Source organism: Vespa mandarinia, chromosome 8 (genome assembly GCF_050613455.1).
Source record: "Vespa mandarinia isolate Hongniang chromosome 8, ASM5061345v1, whole genome shotgun sequence".
Classification (NCBI taxonomy): Eukaryota; Metazoa; Arthropoda; class Insecta; order Hymenoptera; family Vespidae; genus Vespa; species Vespa mandarinia.
The window spans coordinates 2,362,501-2,387,500 of NC_140817.1; the positions used below are offsets into that span (position 1 = coordinate 2,362,501).

At 29.8% G+C, this 25,000-nt stretch overlaps 5 protein-coding genes across 15 annotated transcripts in view; 1 reads left to right on the plus strand and 4 right to left on the minus strand.

Moving 5' to 3' along the window:
• Positions 1-6,450, plus strand: part of rdx (BTB/POZ and MATH domain-containing protein rdx) — an 88,850-nt gene extending 82,400 nt beyond the window's left edge. For 6 of the 10 annotated variants that reach the window (XM_035887220.2, XM_035887229.2, XM_085658891.1 and 3 more), the window contains 6 exons: positions 36-172; positions 689-840; positions 1,160-1,299; positions 1,384-1,561; positions 2,700-3,021; positions 3,271-6,450. In XM_035887220.2, the coding sequence (XP_035743113.1) occupies positions 36-172; positions 689-840; positions 1,160-1,299; positions 1,384-1,561; positions 2,700-3,021; positions 3,271-3,415 (1,074 nt within the window). In that variant the 3' untranslated portion in view covers positions 3,416-6,450. The remainder of the gene's footprint in view (positions 1-35; positions 173-688; positions 841-1,159; positions 1,300-1,383; positions 1,562-2,699; positions 3,022-3,270) is intronic. The other 4 variants (XM_035887223.2, XM_035887227.2, XM_035887221.2 and 1 more) reach the window with 3 other exon arrangements.
• Positions 6,451-9,622: 3,172 nt separating this feature from the next.
• Positions 9,623-10,611, minus strand: LOC118451074 (huntingtin-interacting protein K). Its single transcript, XM_035887230.2, has 3 exons — positions 10,346-10,611; positions 9,967-10,074; positions 9,623-9,857 (listed from the first exon to the last, which is right to left on the minus strand). Exons 1-3 carry the CDS (start codon positions 10,499-10,501, stop codon positions 9,762-9,764), a joined length of 360 nt encoding a protein of 119 aa, XP_035743123.1. The 5' UTR covers positions 10,502-10,611; the 3' UTR covers positions 9,623-9,761.
• Positions 10,612-11,883: 1,272 nt separating this feature from the next.
• LOC118451071 (J domain-containing protein CG6693-like) lies at positions 11,884-18,222 on the minus strand. Its single transcript, XM_035887219.2, has 4 exons — positions 17,937-18,222; positions 17,431-17,745; positions 17,193-17,359; positions 11,884-12,410 (listed from the first exon to the last, which is right to left on the minus strand). Exons 1-4 carry the CDS (start codon positions 18,028-18,030, stop codon positions 12,135-12,137), a joined length of 852 nt encoding a protein of 283 aa, XP_035743112.1. The 5' UTR covers positions 18,031-18,222; the 3' UTR covers positions 11,884-12,134.
• LOC146872816 (uncharacterized) lies at positions 12,269-16,793 on the minus strand. Of its 2 annotated transcripts, XR_014982438.1 has the most exons (4): positions 15,961-16,793; positions 14,830-15,846; positions 14,358-14,663; positions 12,271-12,410 (listed from the first exon to the last, which is right to left on the minus strand). XR_014982438.1 is itself a non-coding variant. In XM_085658890.1 (3 exons), exons 1-2 carry the CDS (start codon positions 16,610-16,612, stop codon positions 14,846-14,848), a joined length of 1,653 nt encoding a protein of 550 aa, XP_085515016.1. In that variant the 5' UTR covers positions 16,613-16,793; the 3' UTR covers positions 12,269-12,410; positions 14,830-14,845. The 2 variants fall into 2 exon arrangements, 1 of the variants encoding a protein (XP_085515016.1); XM_085658890.1 differs by lacking the exon at positions 14,358-14,663 and having other exon boundaries at positions 12,269-12,410.
• Positions 18,223-20,308: 2,086 nt separating the features above from the next.
• qless (decaprenyl diphosphate synthase subunit 1 qless) overlaps positions 20,309-25,000 on the minus strand; it is a 25,614-nt gene continuing 20,922 nt past the window's right edge. The window contains exons 5-8 of the mRNA XM_035887285.2: positions 22,004-22,093; positions 21,766-21,897; positions 21,436-21,630; positions 20,309-21,166 (exon numbers count right to left, since the gene is read on the minus strand). Coding sequence (XP_035743178.2) covers positions 20,945-21,166; positions 21,436-21,630; positions 21,766-21,897; positions 22,004-22,093 — 639 coding nt within the window. The 3' untranslated portion in view covers positions 20,309-20,944. The remainder of the gene's footprint in view (positions 21,167-21,435; positions 21,631-21,765; positions 21,898-22,003; positions 22,094-25,000) is intronic.

The window sequence follows — 25,000 nt, forward strand, 5'->3', positions numbered from 1 at the left end:
ACGGAATAGAATCTGACGTGGTGTTGCATTTGAAGGTTTTATGTGCACAGGTGAAGGTGGTCAAATTCAGCTACATGTGGACGATAAATAACTTCAGCTTCTGCCGTGAGGAAATGGGAGAAGTTCTCAAGTCGTCCACCTTTTCGGCTGGAGCCAACGACAAATTGAAATGGTGAGAGATTTTTCTGTATGTATGTATGTATGTATGTGTGTGTGTGTGTGTGTGTGAGGATGGCAAGGGGATGTTAGGAAAGATGAAGGAGAAAAAAGAAAATAAAAAGAACAAAAGTAGCATCAACGATAAAAAGTCAACAGTATGATCTGTGTCTATCTTTAATCCTTATCAATGAGTATGACAATGATTCGATGATTATTCTTTTTAATCATGATAAAAAAAAAAAAAAAAAGATAATAAAAAAAAGATAAAAGAAAAAGAAAAACAGAAACAAAGAAGAATACAAACGGACAAAAAAAAACAAATTTTTATATTTAATAGTTTATTATTTTCAATCATTTTTGTTATCATTTTATTATTCAGTATATATATATATATATATATATCATCTCTCTTTGATATATTATCAAATGAAAGAATTTGTTTTGTAAGAAAAAGGAAGAAATAAATGAGCAAAAGAAAATAAAGGAAAGATAATATTGACATAGTAAAGTTAACATTAATTCCTTTTAGGTGCCTAAGAGTGAACCCTAAGGGTCTGGACGAGGAGAGCAAAGACTACCTGTCCCTGTACCTCCTTCTTGTTTCCTGCAATAAATCAGAAGTCAGGGCAAAGTTCAAATTTTCTATTCTTAATGCCAAAAGGGAAGAAACCAAAGCAATGGGTAAGTCGAACGGAAATGAATAATTATACAAATGAAATTATACGTATATACGATCGAAAGAAAAAATTGTGTCAATAATGAAATCGCCTAATTTTGATCTATTACATGCTCCGAATGTAATGCGCAGGTTATTTTAAAGATTTTCGATCAAGTTTGTCGATCGATTATTTCGATATAATGGAAAAAAAAGAAAAAAAAAAAGTAAAAAAGGGAGGAGGAGGGAGGAGGAGGAGGAGGAGGAACATTTGAATTAGTTAATGTTTGTTATATGTAATATGTAATAAAAAAGAATATATACCTTTGATTTTTTTGCTTTCAGAGAGTCAACGAGCGTACAGGTTCGTTCAGGGTAAAGATTGGGGCTTTAAAAAGTTCATTAGGAGAGATTTTCTATTGGACGAAGCCAATGGGCTCTTGCCGGACGATAAACTCACGATATTCTGTGAGGTATATACCTTTGTATGTTAATTATATATACTTGTTTTAATCGAAACCACGATTATAACGATAAAACCACTGACACAATATTATTTATCGTTTTAGGTCAGTGTGGTCGCAGACAGCGTTAACATTTCCGGGCAAAGTAACACGATACAATTCAAAGTACCGGACTGTCGGTTGCCTGACGATCTTGGTCTTTTATTTGAAAACCAAAAATTCAGCGACGTTACGCTGACCGTTTGTGGAAGAGAATTTCAGGCGCACAAAGCCATTCTCGCGGGTAAGCACGGGCTATTAAAGAGTAGATACAAAAGAAAGGTTCATTTGTAGAAAAAAAAATCCAAGAAAAAAAAAGAGTTAGAAGAAAAACAAAACGAATCGATGAAATCTTTTAATACATCTTTTAATCTCTAATACCCTAAAATGGGCTCTCTCTCTCTCTCTCTCTCTCTCTTTCTCTCGTTAATGTTCTTTTAATTTTTATCATTGACAAACATCTTCGTAGAAACTTGATCTAACTATACCAACATTGACGTTACCAACTACACGATGCAAAAAAGACACGTTAGTAGATCGTTTAATCGTTTTCATTCGTTAGATGCCCCCCATGAATCATAGCATCAATTATTCCATAGGACACGCACTCTAGATCATTGGATCGTTTTATTCACAGACATTTTATGAATCATTGACGAATTACTCCACATAAACTCTCTACATTCTAAAATCATTGAATCGTTTTATTCACAGAGACACACGGCATGGTTCATTGACGAGAACTATATTTTATAGACATGCCGTGAAAGTACAAAGATCGTTGAATCGTTTTACTCGATGTTTATAATTACAAGAAAAGAAAAAAAGAAATAAGAGAGAAGAAAAGAAACGAATCAATAATTTAAAGTATCTAAAGGAGTTAGCCCGCGTTAACCTGCAAGTAATATGTCCATCATTGATGAACTTGTACATCATAATACGCTGTAAATCATTGAATCGTTTTATTCGTAGTAGAGTCATGAATCATTGACGAATTACTCCATAGACCAAATGTAAAACATTGAATCGTTTTATTCACAAACGCTTTATCAATCATTGACGAATTATTCAATATAGACATACTCTAAATCATTGAATAGTTTTATTCGTAGATACGTCATGTATCATTTAAGAATTACTCTTCATATAGACGCACTCTAAATCATTGAATCAATCGTTTTTTCTTTTTTCACAGATCATTATGCATAGATCATTGACGAACTATACTTCATAGACATGCCATAAAAATGTTGTTGTATATCATCGAATCGTTTTATTCTACGTAGAATAAAAAAAGAAAATCATTGTATTGGAAAAAGAAAAAAAAAAGAAAAAAGAAAAAAAAATTGAAATGTTAATTGTGAATTTCTTTCTAACTTTAGCACGAAGTCCCGTTTTTTCGGCGATGTTCGAACACGAGATGGAGGAGAGGAAACAAAATCGGGTGGACATTACCGACGTTGATCACGAAGTGCTGCGGGAAATGTTAAGATTTATATATACCGGGAAAGCGTCGAATCTTGAAAAAATGGCGGACGATCTTTTAGCAGCGGCGGATAAGTATGCCCTCGAGAGGCTAAAGGTAATGTGCGAGGAAGCACTTTGTGGGAGTTTGGCCATTGAAAATGCAGCGGACATTCTTATACTCGCCGATTTACATAGTGCTGATCAACTTAAAGCCCAGGCCATAGATTTCATTAATACGTAAGTTCATTTTTTTTTTTTTTTATATATATATATATATAAAACTTCGAAATGCATTTGAAATTTTATAATCCAATTTTTATAATCCAAGTGTTGCTTCTATTCCTTTCTTTATTCTTTCGTTTTCTTTCTTTCTCTCTCTCTCTCTCTCTCTCTCAATTATTTTTTTTCTTTTCTTTTTCTTTTTCTTTTTCTTTTTTAAACGATCGTCGGAATAATTCGATCATTTTGATTATTCTTATTGTTTAGACATGCGACAGACGTAATGGATACAGCGGGATTTAAGTCTATGGTAAATTCCCATCCGCATCTGATAGCCGAAGCCTTCCGTGCGTTAGCCACTCAACAAATTCCACCTATCGGACCACCAAGGAAACGAGTGAAACAGAGCTGAAAGCAATCACCCCTTACTCCGGGCACAACATCCACGTCGCCCCCACCACTTCTGCATCCTTCATGACTTTTGTGTACAGTGATGATTACGAGGTAGTGCTAAATAAATGTTTCCTAGTGTGCGGCAGCTACTGGTCCAACTTACGGCGATAAATACAACAAGAATAAAAAGAGAGGGGGAAAGAAAAAAGGACAGCATACTACACACACACACACACACACACACACACACATACACACGCAGACACATATACATACATAAGTGCATACATATGCAAACGAACATATATACATATATAACATATAATTCTTTGTGCGAAAAAATAAATGTTCGCCGCCGTCGCCGCCGCCGTCGTCGTCGTCGTCGTCGTCGTCGTCGTCGTCGTCGTCATCATCATCATCATCATCATCATCATCATCATCGTCATCATCGTCATCGTCATCGTCATCATCGTCATCGTCGTCGTTGTCGCCGTCGTCGTCGACGTTGACATCGACGTCGTCGTCGTCGTCATTGTCGTCTCTTAAAGAATGAAGAGAGAGAGAGAGAGAGAGAGAAAGAGAGAGAGAGGAGGATGAGAGGAAGGGGAAAGGGGAGGAGAGATCTATCTTACGCTCGTTTATTTTGATTTTTGTGTTAGTGAAAAGTGTGCGTGCGTCTATTGTTAAGGCAGTGATTAAAAAGGGAAAGAAGAAAAAGAAGAAGAAGAAGAAGGAAAATATAAAATAAAGTAAAATGAAATAAAAAATAAATAAAAATGTACTTGATGATGAACGCAAAGCTCCGATATACACGGCGATGAAATAAAACGAGGATGTAGAAAACGACTCGAGAGAAGCAAGGAGAAAATGTATCCGCCTCACTGTTGTCATCGTCATCGCCATCGTCATCGTCGTCGTCATCGTCGTCGTCGTCATCATCGTCGTCGCCGTCGTCGTCATCGTCATGGTCATCGTCATCGACATCGGTATCGTCAATATTCGGTCCTACTATACATCTACTATTGACCGCACACTCCCATGCGATGAACGGTGTATTTTCACGAACGAAGCCAATTACTACTACTACTACTACTACTACTACACTACTACTACTACTACTACTATTACTACTCCTACCACTACTACTACTACTACTCCTACCACTACTACTACTACTACTACTACTACTACTACTACTACTACTACTACTACTACTACTACTACTACTACTACTACTACTACTACCACTACTATTACTACTACTACTACTATTTTCTCCAATCTCCAAAACGTGTCGACGTTATACGACGATGATGATTATTCGTCGGCACGAATGTGCTGAGAAACGACCACAGCTGTCGCATCATTTATTCTCTGTTTAAAACTTTTATCGATAATTTACGTTTTCTTCCTTGTTGCTTGTAACGAGACAAAAAAGAATAATCTGTCTGAAAGAAAGAAAGAAAGAAAGAGAGAGAGAAAGAGAGAGAGAGAAAAAGAGAGAAAGGAGGGCGAAAAACTCGAGCAGTCAGAGAGGGAAGGACACAAAAAATGAGAAAGAGAGAAATCTGAATGAAATGAATGAAAATGAATGAAAATGAATGAATGAATGAATGAATGAATAAATGAATATACGGATGGATGCATGAATGGATAGATGAATGATTGATAAATGAGAGAATAAAAGAGAGAAAAAGAAAATGAAAGAGAGAGAAAGAGAGAGAGAGAGAGAGAAAAGATTTGAATGAAATAAGATGAAAGGGTTAAAGAAACGATAATAAGAAAGCTAGATAAAAGAGTGAAGAAAATGAGAGAGAATTTAAAAGAAAAGGACCAAGCCGAAGTTGAATTATTACAGCCGGTTGCTGTTACTTTACCACAATTGCTATGCACGAAGGAAGTTGTGATAGACGTCGCGAACCTCCCCGATCCCGGACGGTTTTAAAATATTTTTTTGTGTTCCTTTGTCAGACACGGATCAAACGATATGTCCCACCCCCCCCCCTCCTCTGTCTGCCATGCAGCAAATTAAACGGATGGTTAAATATTTTGTTTATGTCGATAGTGATTTCTGTTTTCTTTTTATTATTTTTTTTTTTGCTTTTCTTTTTTTTTTTTTTTTATTTTTATTTCTAATTTTTTTTCTTTTTTTTGGTTTTTTTTTTCTAATTATTATTATCATTATTATTAGTTATTATACGAAAGGAGGAAAAAAAAAAAAAGGAAAGAAAGGCGTCAAATTCTCTTCCGATATGGAGAAATGATTCTAGTTAGCGATTTTTATGATCTCTTTCTCTTTAACACATACGATTACAATTACTACTATGATTACTATTAATGCTACGCAATCTGTGCCCTTTTCCCCCCGTCTCTCTGCCCTTGTATTTTTCTATATTTTTTTTCTCAGTTAAATTGATCCCCCTTCATATTTTTTAGTCTTTTCATCCAATCAATTCTCCTCCTCCACCCTTCTTCTTCTTCACCCACGTTTCTTCTACTTCTCTTCCCTTTCGCGTCCATTTCTTTCCAAAGGATTAAGGCACAGTTTGTTTTGTTTTCTCAAGTATTGCATAGTAGCTAAAGTGATAGATTGAATTATTATTATTATTATTATTATTATTATTATTATTATTATTATTATTATTATTATTATTATTATTATTATTATTATTATGTAATTATTATTATTATTATTATTATTATTATTATTATTATTATATTATTATTATTGTATTAAATTTAAGGTTGTCCATAATTTATCAAGTCCTGTGTTGATTATTATAAAAAAAAAAAAAGAAAAATGTCTATATCGTTCATGTGCCCAAGAATACGTGTATTAATTAAAAATGTTACGATAAAGTATCAAAGAGAGATGATAAAAATTTTATTAGGTATTATTATGAAAGAGGTGATAAAGAAAAAAAGAAAATTGAAAATTGTATAAATAAACGTTAGTCAATTATAGTAATGAAATATTAATTGTTTTTGTGTAACAAATTATTTTTATTATTATTATTATTATTTTTATTATTATTATTATTATTATTATTATTATTATTATTATTATTATTATTATTATTAGTATTACTACTGCTACTACTACTACTACTACTACTACTACTACTACTACTATTACTACTACTACTACTCTACTACTACTACTACTACTACTACTACTACTACTACTACTACTACTACTACTACTACTACTACTACTACTACTACTACTACTACTACAACTACTACTACTATTATCATCAAATTGCAAGATCACGTGGTTAAAAATTTTTCTTTCTCGGTTTCTTTTTTCTTTCTTTTTCTTTTTGTTCTTTTTTTTCTTTTTTTTTTTTTCTTTTTTTTTTAATAACAAAAGGACATAAGTCGATTCGTCACGGGTACCTGATTATTATAATTTTATTCTTAAAATTTTTAAGCGAAGAAAGAAAAAAAAAAAAGAAGAAAAAAAGAAAATTTCGCTTCATTGATATACATTCGATAATATTAAGAAGGATAAATCCTATGTTCGATCTGGAATCGGTATTTCTTTTATTATTATCATTATTATTACATTTCTTTTTGTTTCTTTTTTTTTATTTTATTTTATTTTATTCCTTTCTTCTTTTATCTTGCAAATGGAAATTATGATATAATGCGTTCAGACATCCTTCAGTTATATTTTTACATTTGATATAACGCTCCTACCAAGGATTTCACAAACGTTAAAACTTATGTCCTATTGTTAAGATGCTTAAAAAAAAAAAAAAAAAAAAAAAAAACAAAAAAAAAAACAAAAAAAAACAAAAAAAAAACAAAAAAAAATATAAAAAAAATAAAAATAAAAATAAAAAAAAAGAATAAAAATAAATAAAATCGAATTATGGGCAACCAGCGGCAAACAATAATCATCATTTAGTACTGTACTGGCTTCCTGATCCTCCGATCTAGTTTTACCAATCGTTTTAAATACGAATACTTACCATTAACATTAACAATGAGGATGATTAATGCCATACATGTTCTGTGATAAGACCACTGTAATTACTGCAACTGTGTATCATTGCTCCCCCCCCCCTTCTCTCTAGACTCTCTGATGATCTTGGCAGCCAGTGAAAAATACATTTGTTAAGTAAACGATCATTATGATATCCGGGCAGTCCCAAATCTAGCATATTCGAAAGATATATCTATCGATTTTAAGCTTTTTACTGTACATATCTACTGTATTTTATAAGGACTGAAACCGACATGTATAAGCATACTTTTACTGTATGATAAATCCAGCATAATTTATTATATTTTACAGACTGTGCTAAACTCATGTTCCTTAAAAAAAAAAAAAAAAAAATGATAAAAAAGAAAAAAAAAAGAAAAAAAAAATTAAAAAAATATTAAAAAAAAAAATTAAAAAATAAAAAAATAAACGAAAGAAAAAAAAGAAAAAGAGAAAAAGAGAAAAAAAGAGAAAAGAGAGAGAGAGAGAGAGAGAGAGAGGAAACAAAACATAATGATAAAAAAGAAACCAGTATGGCGACACTTTAATGAATGAAATATAAAAAATAATAAAACAAAAAGTAAAAAAAGAAAAAAAAAGAAGACACAAGAGAAAAAAAAAATTACGTCGAAAATTAGTACGATTTAGACGCACGAAAGATTTTTTTTATCCTGATGCGTATTCGTTGTATTCATTACGGTAATAGTGAATATAATCGCATCAAGTGCAGAGAAATCTTACGGAAATATAATTAAGACTTTTCCACAGTTTTTTACACAATCGTCCTTTTGAAAGCCATCATAGATTGATAAGGCTTAAGGAAAGAAAGCAATAGAAGAATGAAATATTATAAGAGATTTTGAGGAACAGATTTTGGCCGTTCTCGCTCACACTTTTTAGAAAATCCACGTCCATTTTGCGAAAACTATCTTTGGGACTGTGCGGCGATTACTCGTGGAACTTGTGACGTTTTGAATGTTTCTTTAACTTCTTCTTTTTCTTTTTTTTTTATTCTTCTCTTTTTTCCCCCTTTTCTTCTTTTCTTTTTTATCCTCTTGGAAAGTTATTATTAATCTGTATGACAATTTGAAGAAAGAAACAAAACAAAAAAAAAAAAGAAAGAAAAACAATAGATTCTTTGAACCAATTCGCAATAAGATTCTATGAGCGTATGACTGCATAATTTGATAAACTAAGTACAAGTAAGACAAGTGTTACCTCATCATGGAATTCAGCACATTCGTGTCACATTAGCTACCACTGCATCGCTGTTTGGTACACTTCCATTGTATGTTGCATTTAAATTCAAAGACTTTTATAAGAATGGTCCAACAGTGGTAATTGTTTTTAGTGCACGAGTGCTGTTCATCAAACCCAGCTCATACAGACATTCATTTTTCCATTTACTTTAAGTCATTGCACCACATCAAATAAATGACATTTTCATTATATAATCATGTGAATTTTGCGTGAGTTTCATTACCCTTTACAACATTGCAGTAGCTTTATGATGGGTCTCTATATTAGTTTTTTCTTTTTTCTACTTCTTTTTTCTTGCATTTTTTTCTTTTTTTTTTCTTCTTTTTTTTTTTAATCACAAAGTCTAAGTTCTTGCGCTAACAAAAAAAGGGGCAATGACAAAAGATTTTGATATGATTAATTTACATTACGTTAGTTTATCAGGATCAGAAATATTCTCTAATAACGTAAGATACCAAATGTATACTTGATAGAGATAAAAAATTATTTCTTTAAAAAAGAAAAAAAAAAAGAAAGAAAAAAAAAATTGTAAATGTGGATAAAGTGCAAGTAAAATTAGAGTTTCGTATCGACTATAATAATATTTTACGCAGGCTAATAATAATTCGTATATCTCTAAATATATGTACAATCTATCGTATGTGTTTCAATCTATCTTTAAAATATTTGAAAAGATAATTCATTTTTGTAAAAGATTATCATTCGAAGGGAGAACATTCATTGCTGCGTAACTACATATAAGGTATGTTTATGTTATCATTTATATACATATATATATATATACATACATACATATATATATATATATATATATATATATATATATTAAATATTAAACTTATTAAATAGTCTTATAGTTATATTATTATCAATATAATGAAATAAACTAATCGGACAATAAATGTTGCAGATATTCGCTCGTATATCTATTACTTACACAGAGAAGAAATTATTGGGGAATTAAGAAATATAATGTCGCATAGGTACGATGTATATTTTGTAAGTTATATTAATAAATATTAATTATTGAAACTCTCATAGCAATCTCTATCTTGTATATTTTACAATGGAATTTGAATTAATGAGATTTTTGTGCTAATTGCACCTTATTCAGTCAGTTCGTAAGTGTAATCAGAGCTTCTACAACGTCTCCCCTGTGTTCTCTGAGCGTTTGTTCAGCTAAATTACGATTAATTTCCATTTCCTTCATCTGAAACAATGAAAGAATGATAACTTTTTAAAATATATCACGACGTAATAAAAGGTAAGAAGTAATGATATGTTATAAAATAATTATTTGACATAATCAAATTTCTTACTATGAGATCAACATCTTCTTTTTTGATTGAAACCTTAAGAAGTTCTTTCTCCTTAGCTTTCTTTTCAGCAGCTTCTTTATTACGACGATCACCAATTATACTGAGTGCCTGTTATAAATTTGTTAATTTTTCAATGTTACATTAGATAGAATAGAAATAGTTTCTAAAATGTCTTTTTATAGGTTAGCTTTGTTATTTTTCTTGACTTATACTAAACAATACGTTAAAACTAACTTACGTTTCGCGCGTGTATTAAAATAATGAAAATTAAAATATGAGATTAGTTTTATATATTCGTTAATATTTATATATTCATTAAAGGAATCATAACAAGTTATAATAAAACACGTGGATGATAATGATTAAAAATGAAACTTACACATGAAAATCCGTCAGATGAGGATATTTCCTTTTCTTCGGCGTAATCGGTAACTCTTTCCAAGTCTGCAGCACCGCTGTCATATTTTGCTGCCTTTTTCTGTGACTTTTCCTGTTGCTGTTCATCCGAATCTCCATTTACATCTTCATCCGCCATCTTTAGTTTATTTTTTTTTCTTTCTTTCTTTATTTTTTTTTCACAGCATACTTCAAGTTTATTCAAAAAAAAAAAATTTCTTCAGATGACCGCGTTATATCATGCCACAAACGAAATATACAATAGAATGAACATCGTACGTCGACAAAATAACTATAAAACTGTATTATCGACCGTAGATACGATTTTGTAACAAATCAGTGGCGACCTCTTGGATAAAAGCGTCAAGAAATATTTCATTTAAGACGTAATGATTGAAGTCAATGCATTTAAAAATTTTTTTAAACAATTAATATATAATTTTTTTTTTTTTTTTTTTTTTTTAAATTCAAAATAATAAAATATAAATCATAAATTTATTATCTATGTAAATTATATATCATTTATAATATGTATTTCGCTAAAATGTAATTCAATTTATTGTTAGTGTAGCAAACATCTTACAACGATTACTGTCGAAATTATTATTATTAAAAGATCTTATAGAAACTATGACTATGTATATGTGTATATATATATATATATATTATTTGTATGTATATATATGCACATGCTCTTTGATCTTGTCTATCCGTTTCTCTTTTTCTCTCTCTCTCTATTTATGAATCCGCATTCCATAAATTCTTGGACGCGTCAACAATGTATCCGTCATGTAACATTCACGTAATTCAATTTACATACTTCCTTTTTATATTGTGTCGACGTTAATCTAATTGGATCTTTGTATGTAGTAATCTCACGTGATGAGATCCGGACAAACGATATTATTCGCAATCCAAAAGAACATTTTCATTTCTTTGTTTTTTTTTTTTTTTTGCACGCTAGTACCCAGTAATTTCGTAGCTATTAATAAAATTATATAACATGGAAGTTTACGTATTACTTATATGTCAAACTTTTTTTTTATCAATTATAACTATATATTTTTTTTCTTTTATATTACTTTTTCTTTTTTTTATCTTTATCGTATTTTAAATATAAATATGCGTATAGTTTATAAGATATAAAGAAAAAAGAAAATAAAAGGCAGAAAAAAGAAACAACTTCGGGCAGGAAGTAGCAATGAATTTTTCGACTTGATGAAAATTAAAATAAAAATAAAGATAATAAAAAAATAATATACATATATATATATATATATATATATATATATATATATATATATGTATATGCAATATATAGGATTATAATGATTACATTCGGTATAATAGTAATACAAAAGAAATGAATAAAAACCATATCAGAATTTAATAAAAATGATTTATAATAAATTTTTACAAGATTGAAACGCTACGATTTATTCATAGAAATAGTAGTTACATCAGCAAGTTATACAATTCTGAAAGGACGTTATTACAAAATAAAGATGCTTAATTTATGATAAAAAAAAAAAAAAAAAAAAACAAAAACAACAAAACAAAAGAAAAAAAAATAGAAAAAAAAAAGAAGACAAAATAATATATAGATAGAGGATTATTAGGCGAGTAACGGGGAGTGGTAAGGGTTGTGTGTGGAGGGGAGGGTAAGGGGACGGGGATGGATAATGAAATTGGACGTGATAGTGTCGCGTTAGTAAAGATTAGATCGTATGTGAACTTGAACGAGACACATTCTAACATTCGATAATATTTTCTTAAGTCTTTCTCTTTGTTTTCTTAATACTTTGCACGGACGTCAACTTTTTCGTCGCTTTCTTCGTCGTCGTAACCTTCTTCTTGTTCGTAGTTGTTTTGGACGCCTTTTTGGCATACTTGTCGATCAAAGAATCAAAGAAATTATTAGCCTGATCGGCCCGTTCCCTATTACGATTTTGAATTGCCAATGCTAAATCATTAGCAGCTGCGTTTTCTTCGTCTTCAATTTTTTGCATTTTGTTCAATCGTTCAGCCTCCATGGCTTCTTTGGCCCACTGAAAAATCAAACGATCATTGAACTACTTCAACAACTCTGTTTCTCTCTCTCTCTCTTCCTTTATTATTACTATTAATTATTATCGTTAGTTGTACGTTCCTATTAGATTTTTTTCTTTTCTTTTTTTTTTTTAATTTTTTTCCATCTTAAAAGAACAAACCTTTGATATAAACCGGAATCGTTAATTAATAACATACTTCATCGTCATCGACACGTTAATACAACTAGGTCAGATTAAAAGTAACGATAAATAACTGTCCAGAGACGTAACAGAAGGCTATATTAACCATCTTTAATAAACTTCAAATGGTAGAAGAAGAGGAGGAGAAGGAGGAGCACTCGTGGTAGTTGGTATATATATATATCAAGGGTAAGAAAAGCATCCACTCTATTTTTGCGCGCTCGCACCACGGATCCATATTTGATCTCAATTTTATTAAATAATTGTCCTGTCTTATTCCTTACTTTATTTATCCACGTATGTATATACGTTTGGCATTACTACTGACACGCGGAAATAAATTTCTTATAAATCATTCGTAATATATACGAAAACGATCAAATTTTCATTTTAAACTCATCGAAATCGTATTAAGTCATTCGTTATTTCTCAAAGCAAAAGGATTATCAAAGGCAATAACTGTTGGAATTTATTATTTGGCAAATTTTCAAAACTCTTTAATCTTTAACTTTTCTTAACGAAAAACCATAATAACGTACATTCGAAACTCTTTATCTTCCTTTTTCTCTTTTATTTCTAACTTTGTTACCTAAGAAAATTCGTAATCATCGATGATGTTTCATATAACGTTCGTGACCTACTCCAAAAATTTCTTACCGTGGAAATTACGTTATTTATAATTTCTGGCAAGTTCTTCTAAACTTCCGACTAATGTTAGTAAGTTATATTAGTTACACAACCCGTGTACGCGGAATTTCATATTCATTTATATGGATGACACAATCTGATGAAAAGGAAAAACTTTTTCTTCTGCATCATTCTCGAAAATGATAAATAGAAATGAAATGGAAACTTCAAAGAAGGAAAGTCTTTCCCAATGGAAAAAAAAAAAAAAAAAAAAAAAAAAAAAAAAAAAAAAGATCTTATCTTTTATATCGATTTTTAAACTGACTTTTATACCAACTTCCAAAAGTTTAACATTTTATTAACGTTTGCCAACGATATTCTCATCTTTCTCTCTCTCATCCAAAAATGCAAATCCAAACACCTGTTGTCTATGTCAGCTAAACATATAACTTGTCCTGAACTTGACTCTGACGATTAACATGATTGAATAACTGAATTAACTGACTTACTTACTTACTGACTGACTGACTCATTTTATAGATTACGTAGACAAATGATATGTTATCGTTATATACTCGAAAGACGTATAGTTAGCCGAATATCTTCTTTTCCTATCTTTTTTTTCTTTTCTTCAAAAACGATCAACCCGATCACCTATTACATTTTCGATCGTCAAGATCAAGATCAAGACCAAGATCAAGATCAAGATCGATTTCGAATGGGATACCATCTTAGTCATTTAATTTATATTATCCAACTATCAATCCAACAAATGCATTTCATAAATCCGGCAAAAGAACAAACGGATATGCGAATAGACTATAACGCGTCTATCTAGGAATATTGAACAAGGCCATTGCATAACAAGAGTCAACGCGGTTGGACAATGGCATTAGTAATTATTTCATTATCATTCCGGATGCAATGCGACCCTCGTTCCTCGTTTATTTCAATTGTCTATCGTAGAGGCACTCTTCTAGTCCATCATAGAAAGGAATCATAGATTAATTCCTTTTTCTTATTTTTACTGACTTTTACATTAATCTTTCAAGATTCGCGCGACGATAAATCCTATATATCATATATTTCTCTAAACCAATTTTAAGAAGTAACTATATAAATAAGAAAGATACCTACGCAATAATAACTCTGGCTCTCATCTCATCACATCGAACTAATCAATGAATTAGAACGATAGCCCTCTTCTCTCTCTCTCTCTCTCTCTCTCTCTCTCTCTCTCTCTCTCTCTCTCTCTCTCTCCTTCTCTTTTACGTATTTATAAAGAACCATAGATTTTTTTTTCTTTTTTTTTTTTTTTTCTATCAAAATACAAAGAAGAAAAACGCAACGAAATGATAATGATCGTGATTTCATAAATGCTTAATACGGGTGTTTTGTTTTCTCTCTCTCTCTCTCTCTCTCTTTCTCTCTCGTACGAAGTTCCTATTACATTATCATATTATAAATAATAATAATAATATTAATATTAATAATAATAATAATAATAATAATAACAATTAAGAATAATTAATAATTCATAATCGTACGATACATATGAGTTAAGATCAATGCGATCTGTAAGTTGATAAAGTGGATTATTATCACTCACGATAAATGTCCTTCAGCTAAATTCTCTGCACGATGATATTTAAAAGAAAAACAAGAAAGAAAAGGGTGGTAGTTGTCAATTCGATCGACAGCGATGAACTTTTTGGACACTCAGGAAATGGTTTATCCGTAGTGGTTTCTACCACTGTAATTGATGATTGTTCTTGTTGTTGTTGTTGTTGTTGTTGTTCGTAATTTTGTATCACCGCCGGTGATAATGGCCGTCTTATGGTAACAGTGGGTTCGTAATAAGGAACTTGAAGAAAATCGCCAGGTGCAGCAGGTTGAACAATCTGAGGTGGTATCGGCGGTGGTACGTAAGGTCTCGTAGTATAACGTACATCGTCAGTTTTAATAGTTTCGATATCATTCTCATCGAATTGTGGTTCAAGGGTTGGATTAGGAAGCGGATCAAAAATTGGATTAGGAAAAGAATCAAAGGTTGGATTAGGAAGCGGATAATTTGGTTCTATCAGTATCTCATTTTGTGTATAATAATCTTCAGGTGGTTGCGTTGATAAAATATTTTTTGTATCTAACATAGAAGACAAGGTTTCTCGATCAGTTGGGCTTGAAGCCAAAGAGGACGTCCCAATTACTTCGTCGTAATTGTCAAATTGTTCATGATATTCACTGTTCATGGTTATTTCATCTTTTTTGATAGTTTTCGGCCAAGGTTGGATTGATGAATATCTAAAAGGTTGTTGTTGCGTTGTCGTTGTCATGTAAGAACGATTAGGATCAGCGATTGATGGTTGATATCGTGATGCTTCCGGTCTATCAGTCGTTGTGACGAATGAAGAAGAATCGACCGATGAGAATTGAGATATTATATCATTATAATCAGACGTGGTTACGCTAATCGGCGCATACAATGGATAACGTATGCTTTCGGTCATTGATGTACCCTCAGATGATCTCGTATCTTCGGTAGTCACGGCAATTGAAGGAAAATAAATCCTCTTCCAATAATCTGGCGTTGATGACCAAACAATAGAAGTTTCTGTTTGATCTATTACTTCGGTCATATTGTTATTATTATTATTATTATTATTATTATTATTATTATTATTATTATTATTACTATTATTATTATTATTATTATTATTATTATTATTATTATTATTATTACTTTCATCGATCGAGATTTCATCGAAATCCTTCCATTCTGGATCTTTACTGAAATTAACGTCACGATCCTCGAGAAATTTACTGATAGCATTTGGACATTTAAATTCTTTATTTTCACTGAGAAATATTCTCTTTAATTCCTTCAAATTTTCCATCGCTTTTATATTTAAACACTCGAACCGATTGCCGGATAATCGAAAGTCCACGAGATTCGGCAAATTCTCATACACCTCGTCTTCGATCGTCGTTATTTGATTGTAATTTAGATCCAAATACGTTAGATAATTCAATCCTTTGAACCAAGACCCTTTGACGGTGGTTAAATGATTATCGTCCAAACTTAATTGTTGAAGATTTATTAAGGATTGAAAAGCGGTTGGTTCGATATCCAATATGTCACAGTGCGAACAAGATAAGACCCAAAGATTAGAGCCAAATCGTGAAAACATATTCGCAGTTATAATCGGAATTTTCATTTTATTGATACGTATCTTTTCTATTTCCGTTGGTATCGAATACAAATCCACAGGATGTCCTCCGACACAAGAATATTCCAACATATCTTCATTTTTCACGTGTTCACACGTTCCTGCTGCACCCCCAACACTCATGAAAACTGTTAAAAGTATGAATCCGAATACGACGGTATCCATTTTTATTAAAACATTCACGAGATATACCGTTAATTATTTCAATATTAATATTTCATAAATTTTACTTATATATTAAAATCATCGTGCTTAAAGATTTTAGCCGAAAGACATAACGTGAATACGAAAGAGGGCAATCCTCGATCGGATTGTCCCGTGAACTAATCCCACTATTGCGCGTTCCCTGGTTACTTATTTACCAGTACTCCCCCCTCCCTCCTTTAATACCTCGCTTCTCCTTCTCTTGCTACTTTCAATCGTCGAGCGACAGTGTCTATTGATAAAAATAGAAAAGCTAGAAAATAGAGCACCAAGCGTTTGTTTGTTCGAAAATTAACGTGACGTACTATGAAAGTTGAAGAAAGAAGGAAAGTATTCAAAACTCTATAATATTATGGTTCCATTGACGTTAATAAATTATCTCAATTGATTTTACATCATAATCCAATAAATAATAATTGATTCTGATGAGAGAAGTATAAGTTTGATAATTTTTGAATCACGTTTAAGTATCTAATCCGTTATAACAAAGGATATAATTTATTTCTATGCTTAATCTATATGATTTATATTTTATACAAACCTTTCTTCTCCTGCGTAATTTCTTCTTTTCGCTTTCCTCCGTGAAAGCTTTGTATTCAGGTACTTCACCGGCTTCTATTAATTTAGCTATGATCGTATGGTATCTTGGTTCTTCCTCGCAATTACTAAAAGGTACAACCACCAAAATGTAATCCATGTCGCCTTTACCTGTAAAAATATATAAGATATATTATTACATTTAACGTAACTTAATTTTTCAATAAATAGATCATTCTTACCATCCATATATGCCCTTTTTAAATCCTTTATTTCAATTTCAGAACCTTTATACGTCTTTTCGTAGTTACTGATAGTCTCTTCAGTAATTGGCTTGAACAATGTCTTCCAATAATCAGCCCAATTGCGCATAATAACCTCTTCACTTTCTTCGTCATATTGACCAGACTCATTATAGATTTTTCGTTTTTCTGAATCACTAAGTATAGAATGAATTCTACCAAGAACTTTAAATTTTTCCGTAGCTTCAGCCTTGATATTTTCCTCTACACGATCCGGATGCACCAGCAGAGATAGCTTGTGATAAGCTTTTTTCACTAATGGAAAAAAAAAAAAGAAAAAGAAATAAATTTCATATTAAAAAGCGAAATATATCATTTAGTTTTTGTCGACTAAATTAAAAGGAGATATCTATTTCTTTCATTTGTAACTTAAAGGAAAAATTTAACGAAATTTATAAGTTTCATCATTGAGGTTAGGTTTTCATTAGCAACATTGATTTATGTACCCTGTTTGTCATCCGCATCCGTCGATATTTTTAACACTTCATAAAAATTTCGCGAACCGAAATATTTCTCGCAGAGATCTAACAAATTAGCCATACTTTTAATAAAGCAGTTAGGGCAAAGAGAATTTAGAAAATTTCTATCGATTAGTATCACACAGAACTGTTCGACTTATACCAACTTATAATCACTGGTCATTGCCAATATTTTTCAATACTGGCTAATTCGCAACAATATTTTTATATACCTTATTATTTAAATAAATAAAAAAATATTTGTCCTTAATAATAATTAATGAAATGTATTGTCATTTTATCGTGTAAAGTTTTACATTTATCTTTCATTATTTGAAATACTACACTGACGTAAAGAAAAAAGCGGTACGACATATTTTAGCATGTTGCGCGCTCTTCTTCCTGGCGCGTAAATTTAAAATTGTTTCGTGTTATATGGCATTTAAGGTTATTCGCTATCTTTTATTCGAAGCGTGTGCGACTTCAGCGACATGTATGGACAAAATATGAACTACTTGTATAAGCGGGAAACGCTGTCCTCACTATACGTCTATCATATCGATATATATATATATATATATATATATAATTATTGGTTTTGTTGGGTTAAACTAAAGTAGTTTAGTAAAATGTGAAGTCATATTTTTCGATCTTTCATGTATACATATATTTTTTTGTTTTATTTTGATAGTAAGTAGCGTACATCTCGCAGTGATGCGTATTTAGATACAATGTCGATACGCATTTGTTTCACGATAAAATCATAAAGAATAATAAATATATTGTTTAAATAATTATCTATTAAAGTATGATTAATGATGTAAAATATAATTACTTTAATGTTAAATTGGAATTAAATTGGAAAAAAATTCTTGAAATATGCAATCATTCGCTTGGTAGTATTTTATCGTAACATAAGTTTTTCGTGAGTTTTCGTATTCTCAATGTTTAAACGAATATACTATGATAGTTTATATTTATATTACACAAGATCAACATCCCCAAGAGAAAAATTTTTCGATTGAAATTGAAGTATAATTAAAAAAAAAAAAAAAAGATAAAAAAAGAAAAAAACAATATATGTATATATTATATTATATCGATATATTTGTAATAAAAAAATTGTACAACATAAATTTAGTTTTTCGCAATACAGTAATTACAATAATTAGGATACTGAGTCTTATCCGATAACTTTTGATAATATTTTTAAGAATCTAAAATTTATCAATTTAACAAATTGTTCAATCAATAATGTTGAATGAAATGATCATAGAGGATAAAAAATTTTATGTTTTTATTTTTTTTTTCTTCTTTTTTTTCTTGTATAACTTCAATTATAAATGTTATCCTATGATAAATCTAGATTTGATCTTAATTAAATATTTTCATTATCCATCGAAAGATTCAGTTTACAATGCGACATTATTATCTTATTAATTATTATATACATTAATTTGTTGTATAAATATAAGTTATTATACATTAGATATTTATATATATATATATATATATATATATATATATATATATATATATATATATTCTATATTTTCAATCATAATATAATGATCAACATTTTAAACATTTTTTATTATTATTATTATTATTATTATTATTTATTTATCAGACAATATTAAAATTATTTAGCTTATAATAAGGCAATATCAACATTGGGAAACTTCATGAGAAAAATTTCATATTTAAAGCTTGAATATATAACGGAGAATACTTGTATTTCTTGTTATGAAAAAAAAAAGAAAAAAAAAAAAAACCACTTATTGGTGAATAAATTGAAAAATTAAGAGACCAGAAGGCTTTCTTTGGCAGATATTCTCCACTCTGTATTATGCTAAATTGCAGATTGTACTTTCTACACGTATTAACACACACGGATCCCTTCCTCTCAATCTGTTTTATAAATATATTATATATATATATATTTTTTTTTCTTTTTTCTTTTATTTCATAAATTTTTTAATTTAACCGATGCAATCGATACACATATATTTGTCCTAATATTCATGATATAATTATTATAAATTTAATTCTGAAGAAGGTTCACCGTCGCTAATGCATTATTACTACGTCTATCCTTTATTTCATTTTATTAAATATTGCTACATAATAAGCACATGCTTTTCTATTTTCTTTGCATTAAAAACTGAACTAGGATTGATTCAATTACTGTACTTCGGATGTAATTAAAAAAAAAAGAAAAAAAAAAAAAAAAAGAAATACAGAAATGCGATGCATCATATTCAATTAAAAATTAATAATAATTTAAAAGTATATATATATATATATATATATATATATATATATATATGTATTTGAATTAACGTTGAAAGATAATCGACGCATAATTTTCATGCGCTTACTCAAAAAGAAGAATATATCTTATTTGATTAATAAAAGTTTTTAATTTTCGAATAGACTTTCTTTTTTTTTTGCTTCTTTTTAAACTTCAGATATCTTTTTCTTTTATTCCTTTTTTTTCGTTTATAATCAAATTATTGATACTTTATTGATTTCTTTCACCATCCGATATAATAAGTAATGTTGACAAAAAAAAAAAAAAAAAAAAAAGAAAAAATCTTTATAATACATTTTGAGATAAGCTCTTCGATATTAACAAATCAGGCATCATTGTATGAGTATCATACGTAATCATATTCTCAATGTTAACGAATGTAATAAAATTCTATTATATACGTGTATTGTAACAAATTCATATATATACAATACATTGTGCAACAACGTTATCTTCTATCACGCATCAGTGATGTGAAACATTTCTTAAAGTTATACTTCAATCAAGTAGATAAAAAATACATCCTTGGATTCGTATCTATTATTATTACATTTTTTTTTTTGCTTTCTCTCTTTTTTTTTTCTATTTTTTTTTCTTCCATTAATCAACTAGTACCAAGCTGTACGGATTTTATATTTTTTAAACTATCGTCAATTCCTCGTTGCTACTTAATCAAATGATGCTACTTAATACGATTGATAACAAAATCAGAAATAAATATCAAAGCTTTTTGATAAGGGCTTTCGGCAAGCGATTGTACCAATCTTACAGCCTCGGCACAGTGCTTCTTAGCTAAAAATTTGGTCTGATCAAGACCGTGTGACTTGTGAACCAATTTGTACGCTCTCTCGACGTCATTTGGTTCTTGGAATCGACGCATGATCATCGCATTTAATTCTGGATACTGAAAGGAGAGTGAAAAAAAAAAAAAAAAAAAAAAAAAAAGAAGTAAATTAGAATTGCGTCTGAGAGAATGATTTTTATACATTTAATAGAAAAAAAAAATCTATCCAATGAGTCGAAACAGAGAAGGATTAAAGAAAAAACAAAAAGAATATTCTATTTGACAGGGATTACTGTCAAGTAATCGTTAAATTGCAAAAGTTAAAATTTATATATTTAAATAATTTTTAGATTCTCATCTCGACTCGTCCGTTTATAATCTATCATTACCTTCTCGCAAGCGAAGAGAACAGGTGCAGTAGCCAAGCCTAGCTTCAAATCGATCGCTGTTGGCTTACCCATCATCGTCGACGACGAAACAAAATCTAGAAAATCGTCGACCAATTGAAAAGCAAGCCCAATATTTCGGCCATATTGATAAGCTAATTCTATTATCTGATCGTTCGCCTCAGTTACTATCGCCGTCTACGGATAAAAGAAAATATAACATTATGTTTGTGTTTATTGATAAAATCTTTTTAACTATATATTACTCTCTTTTGCTTCTTCTTTATTCTTAACTTTTTTTTTTTTTTTTTTTTTTACCAATCTCGAACTTACCGCTTTGAGCGTATTAGCGATTAGACTTCCCGTTTTTCGATATGATTTATTGAGGTAGTGAGCAAATCTTTCGTTCTCCGTCTCCTTCGAACCAAGTTGCATGAACTCACCTTGCACCAAGTCCGATATTATCTAAATAAACGAAAAATATATTTTCGAATTTGTAAAATGGATAAAAGAATCTCTTAGAGGAAGATATATATATAAAAAAAAAAAAAAAAGTTTCTTAGATACATACCTCAGCTAACGTAATGGTAACTTCATTGTTATTTAAACGCGACATCATTATATTGGCAATCGCGAGAATGTAATTACCAGCGAATGATACCTGAAATATATCTTAGAAGTTTAAATAATATCATTACAATTCGTACGACGATCTTTTAATATTCTATCACTTTCTCGATCTATATTTCTTACGGATAATAATAAACATTTTATTTATAATGTTTCTATCTTCTTTTTTTTCTTTTTTTTCGTTTTTGTTTTTCATACCAAAGTCATGTGATCAGATACAAAAAATATGTAATAATTCATGTAAATGTAAAGAATGAAAATCCACACGTAGACAATGCGTTAAGAACGTGTGAAAATATTTTTTTCATTTTTATTAATTAAAAGATTTCACAAATTTTAAGTACTTGCTTCTCTCCCTCTCTCTCTCTTTTTTTTCATCCTACCTTATTGATTTTATTGCTCGCTTGAAAAAAGAAAAAAAAAAAAAAAAGAAGAAAAAAAAAAGAAAGAAAGAAAGAAAGAAAAAAAAAAAGGAAAAAAGAAAAAACGATTCCGACAAATTCATTTTATTCGTTCATTTTATTTTATCGTACGCACAAAATACCATCATTTCTAAACACAATGGATGGAAATAGGGGAGGAGAGGAGGGGGCGGGGGGAAGAATTTTTAAAAAGAAGAGTTGCATAGTCGATTGCAGTTCAGATAATCATAAATTGTCAATGAAGACGTCATTCATGTAGCGAAATTGCCCGTTAAAACCGCGAAAGTCTCGCCTCGTCTTGTCTCGTCTCATCTCGTCTCGTCACTTATCGTTGCGAGTACAAAGATGGGAACTTTGGTTTACGACCGAAAGGAAACGTGGTAGCGGCACATCGAAGAGGTCACGGTACGTTGTTCCGTTGTCTCGGATGGCGTTAACAATTCCTTGTAAGGAGTTGTAATTTCGAGTTTCACATCCGGCATCACCGAGGTGCCTCCTTTTTACTTTTTTTTTTCTTCTTTCTTTCTTTCTTTCTTTCTTTTTTCTTTTTTTCTTTTTTTCTTTCTTTAAAAACAATTATGTCGCTGAGCAAAATCAAAAGTCTTTGTATGTATGTATGTATGTATGTATGTATGTATGTATGTATGTGAATATTACGAAATATAAAATTTACATATGTAAAATTGTTTTCCTAATAAAAAATAATATTATAACGTTAAAACGATCGATATTGCAATCATCGATAAATTTAGTTCAGATAAAATAGATAAAATATATATATATATATATCTAGTTCAGTTACGAGCATAAGATTACTCATATATCATACAATTCGCTCTATCGATATTAATTAGCATAACTTTAAAGCAAAAACTCTATCGACCTATTTTTCAATTCTACCATTGAAAGAATAATTGATTTGTTATTATTATTTTTAACTCTTTCTTTCCGCTTGTTAACAATGAGACAAAAAAAAAAAAAAAAAAAAAAAGGACGGAGATTTTAATTAATACATATCCGTTATGATTATGATCGTAGGAACTATGAAACAAGCGTTCTATTATAAACTAAAGTAATAATTAGTTTACTACAAAAAAAAAAAAAAAAAAAAAAAAAAAAAAAGAAAGAAAGAAAAAAAAATAGTAATATTTAAAAAATAAATTATTACTTCAGTTTCGATAATTATTATTATTCATAAATATTATTTCATAATTTAGCAATTTAATAAAAATTAAAATAATATAATGACTTTTAAAATATTACATACGTATTAAAATATTTGTTTTAAAATAAAATATTATTAATTATATTACTTTAGTTTTAATGAATTAATAAATTATTAAATTACAAAATGATCGTAATATGATTTTTTAATAAATAATTTTTAATATTAAAAATAATTTGTAAAACGTCAATTTTGCGTGTTTTGTTAAATATTAAGCGTGCAATGTTCTCTTTTTTTTCTTTTCTTTTCTTTCTTTCTTTTTTTTTTTTTTTTTTTTTTTTTACTTTCTTTCACTTTCCACAACTCGCTCGATATTACGAGTTTTGTTAAAACGAAATGAGAGAGAGAGAGAGAGAGAGAGAGAGAGAGAGAGAGAGAGAGAGAGAGAGAGAGAGAGAGAGAGAGAGAGAGAGAGAGAGCGATAGGGTGGGGGGAGAGAAAGAAGAAGAGACAGCAACAACCATCGAATTGGTTAACAGAACACAAACGTTTCCTTGCTTTCGTACTTTTTTATGGGGTTTTATTTCTGGCACGAATACGACCGACTTTTTCTTCACGCGTCAAGAAAGAATTACAAATTGCGCGTTTCTCTGTCTGACTGTCTGTCTGTCTGTCTATCTATATGTCCATCTATCTCTCTTCTCTCTTTCTCTTTTTCTTTGAGTCGAGGATGACACGGCGATGCGTCCTTGGCGTCCCTGGAGTAACATAACGATAAGTATTATATATATACTTGAGCAACAACTCTCTCGATTAGCGTCTAGTTAATACAACTCCGTTACGTAATTCATTAGTCGTACATATATTTATTTCATGGTGTATTAGATGTATATATTTGGGGCATCTTTCCTTCTTATTCACCTTTCATCTTCTTCTTTGATTATTTTCGAAATATTTTTCATTTATCTTCTATCGTTATCTTTTTATTCTTTATTATTATTATTATTATTATTATTATTATTATTATTATTATTATTATTATTAAATTCAAATAAATCATTATCCAGGTCAAATTTTCTTTAAGAATTTATCATTCATTTTTTCTATATATAAAATACAAATAAATTCTTTAAATATTTTGCCCTTTCATTCACTTTTCCTAAATGATCTTTTCCAACTTTTAATAATACATATATCTCATGTATTTTTACTATCTATTTAAATCTATATAAATATATAAATACTCCTTCACAACAATTCTTATATAAAATCGTTTTAATAAACAAACGAATAAATCCGCATAAATAGATTTATTATCGTCCCAACGTTGACTTCATAACGTAAAGATTAA

Coding starts and splice junctions, on each gene's coding strand:
- LOC118451074 (XM_035887230.2), bottom strand. CDS start 10,501: ATGGCGGATGAAGATGTAAATGGAGATTCGGATGAACAGCAACAGGAA. Junction 10,075..10,345: donor CATCTGACGGATTTTCATGT/GTAAGTTTCATT, acceptor AATTTATAACAG/GCACTCAGTATAATTGGTGA. Junction 9,858..9,966: donor AAGAAGATGTTGATCTCATA/GTAAGAAATTTG, acceptor TCATTGTTTCAG/ATGAAGGAAATGGAAATTAA.
- LOC146872816 (XM_085658890.1), bottom strand. CDS start 16,612: ATGGATACCGTCGTATTCGGATTCATACTTTTAACAGTTTTCATGAGT. Junction 15,847..15,960: donor TGAAATCTCGATCGATGAAA/GTAATAATAATA, acceptor ATATGACCGAAG/TAATAGATCAAACAGAAACT.
- LOC118451071 (XM_035887219.2), bottom strand. CDS start 18,030: ATGGCTAATTTGTTAGATCTCTGCGAGAAATATTTCGGTTCGCGAAAT. Junction 17,746..17,936: donor GGATGCGGATGACAAACAGG/GTACATAAATCA, acceptor TTTTTCCATTAG/TGAAAAAAGCTTATCACAAG. Junction 12,411..17,192: donor AATTACGCAGGAGAAGAAAG/GTTTGTATAAAA, acceptor TTGATTTTTCAG/TGGGCCAAAGAAGCCATGGA.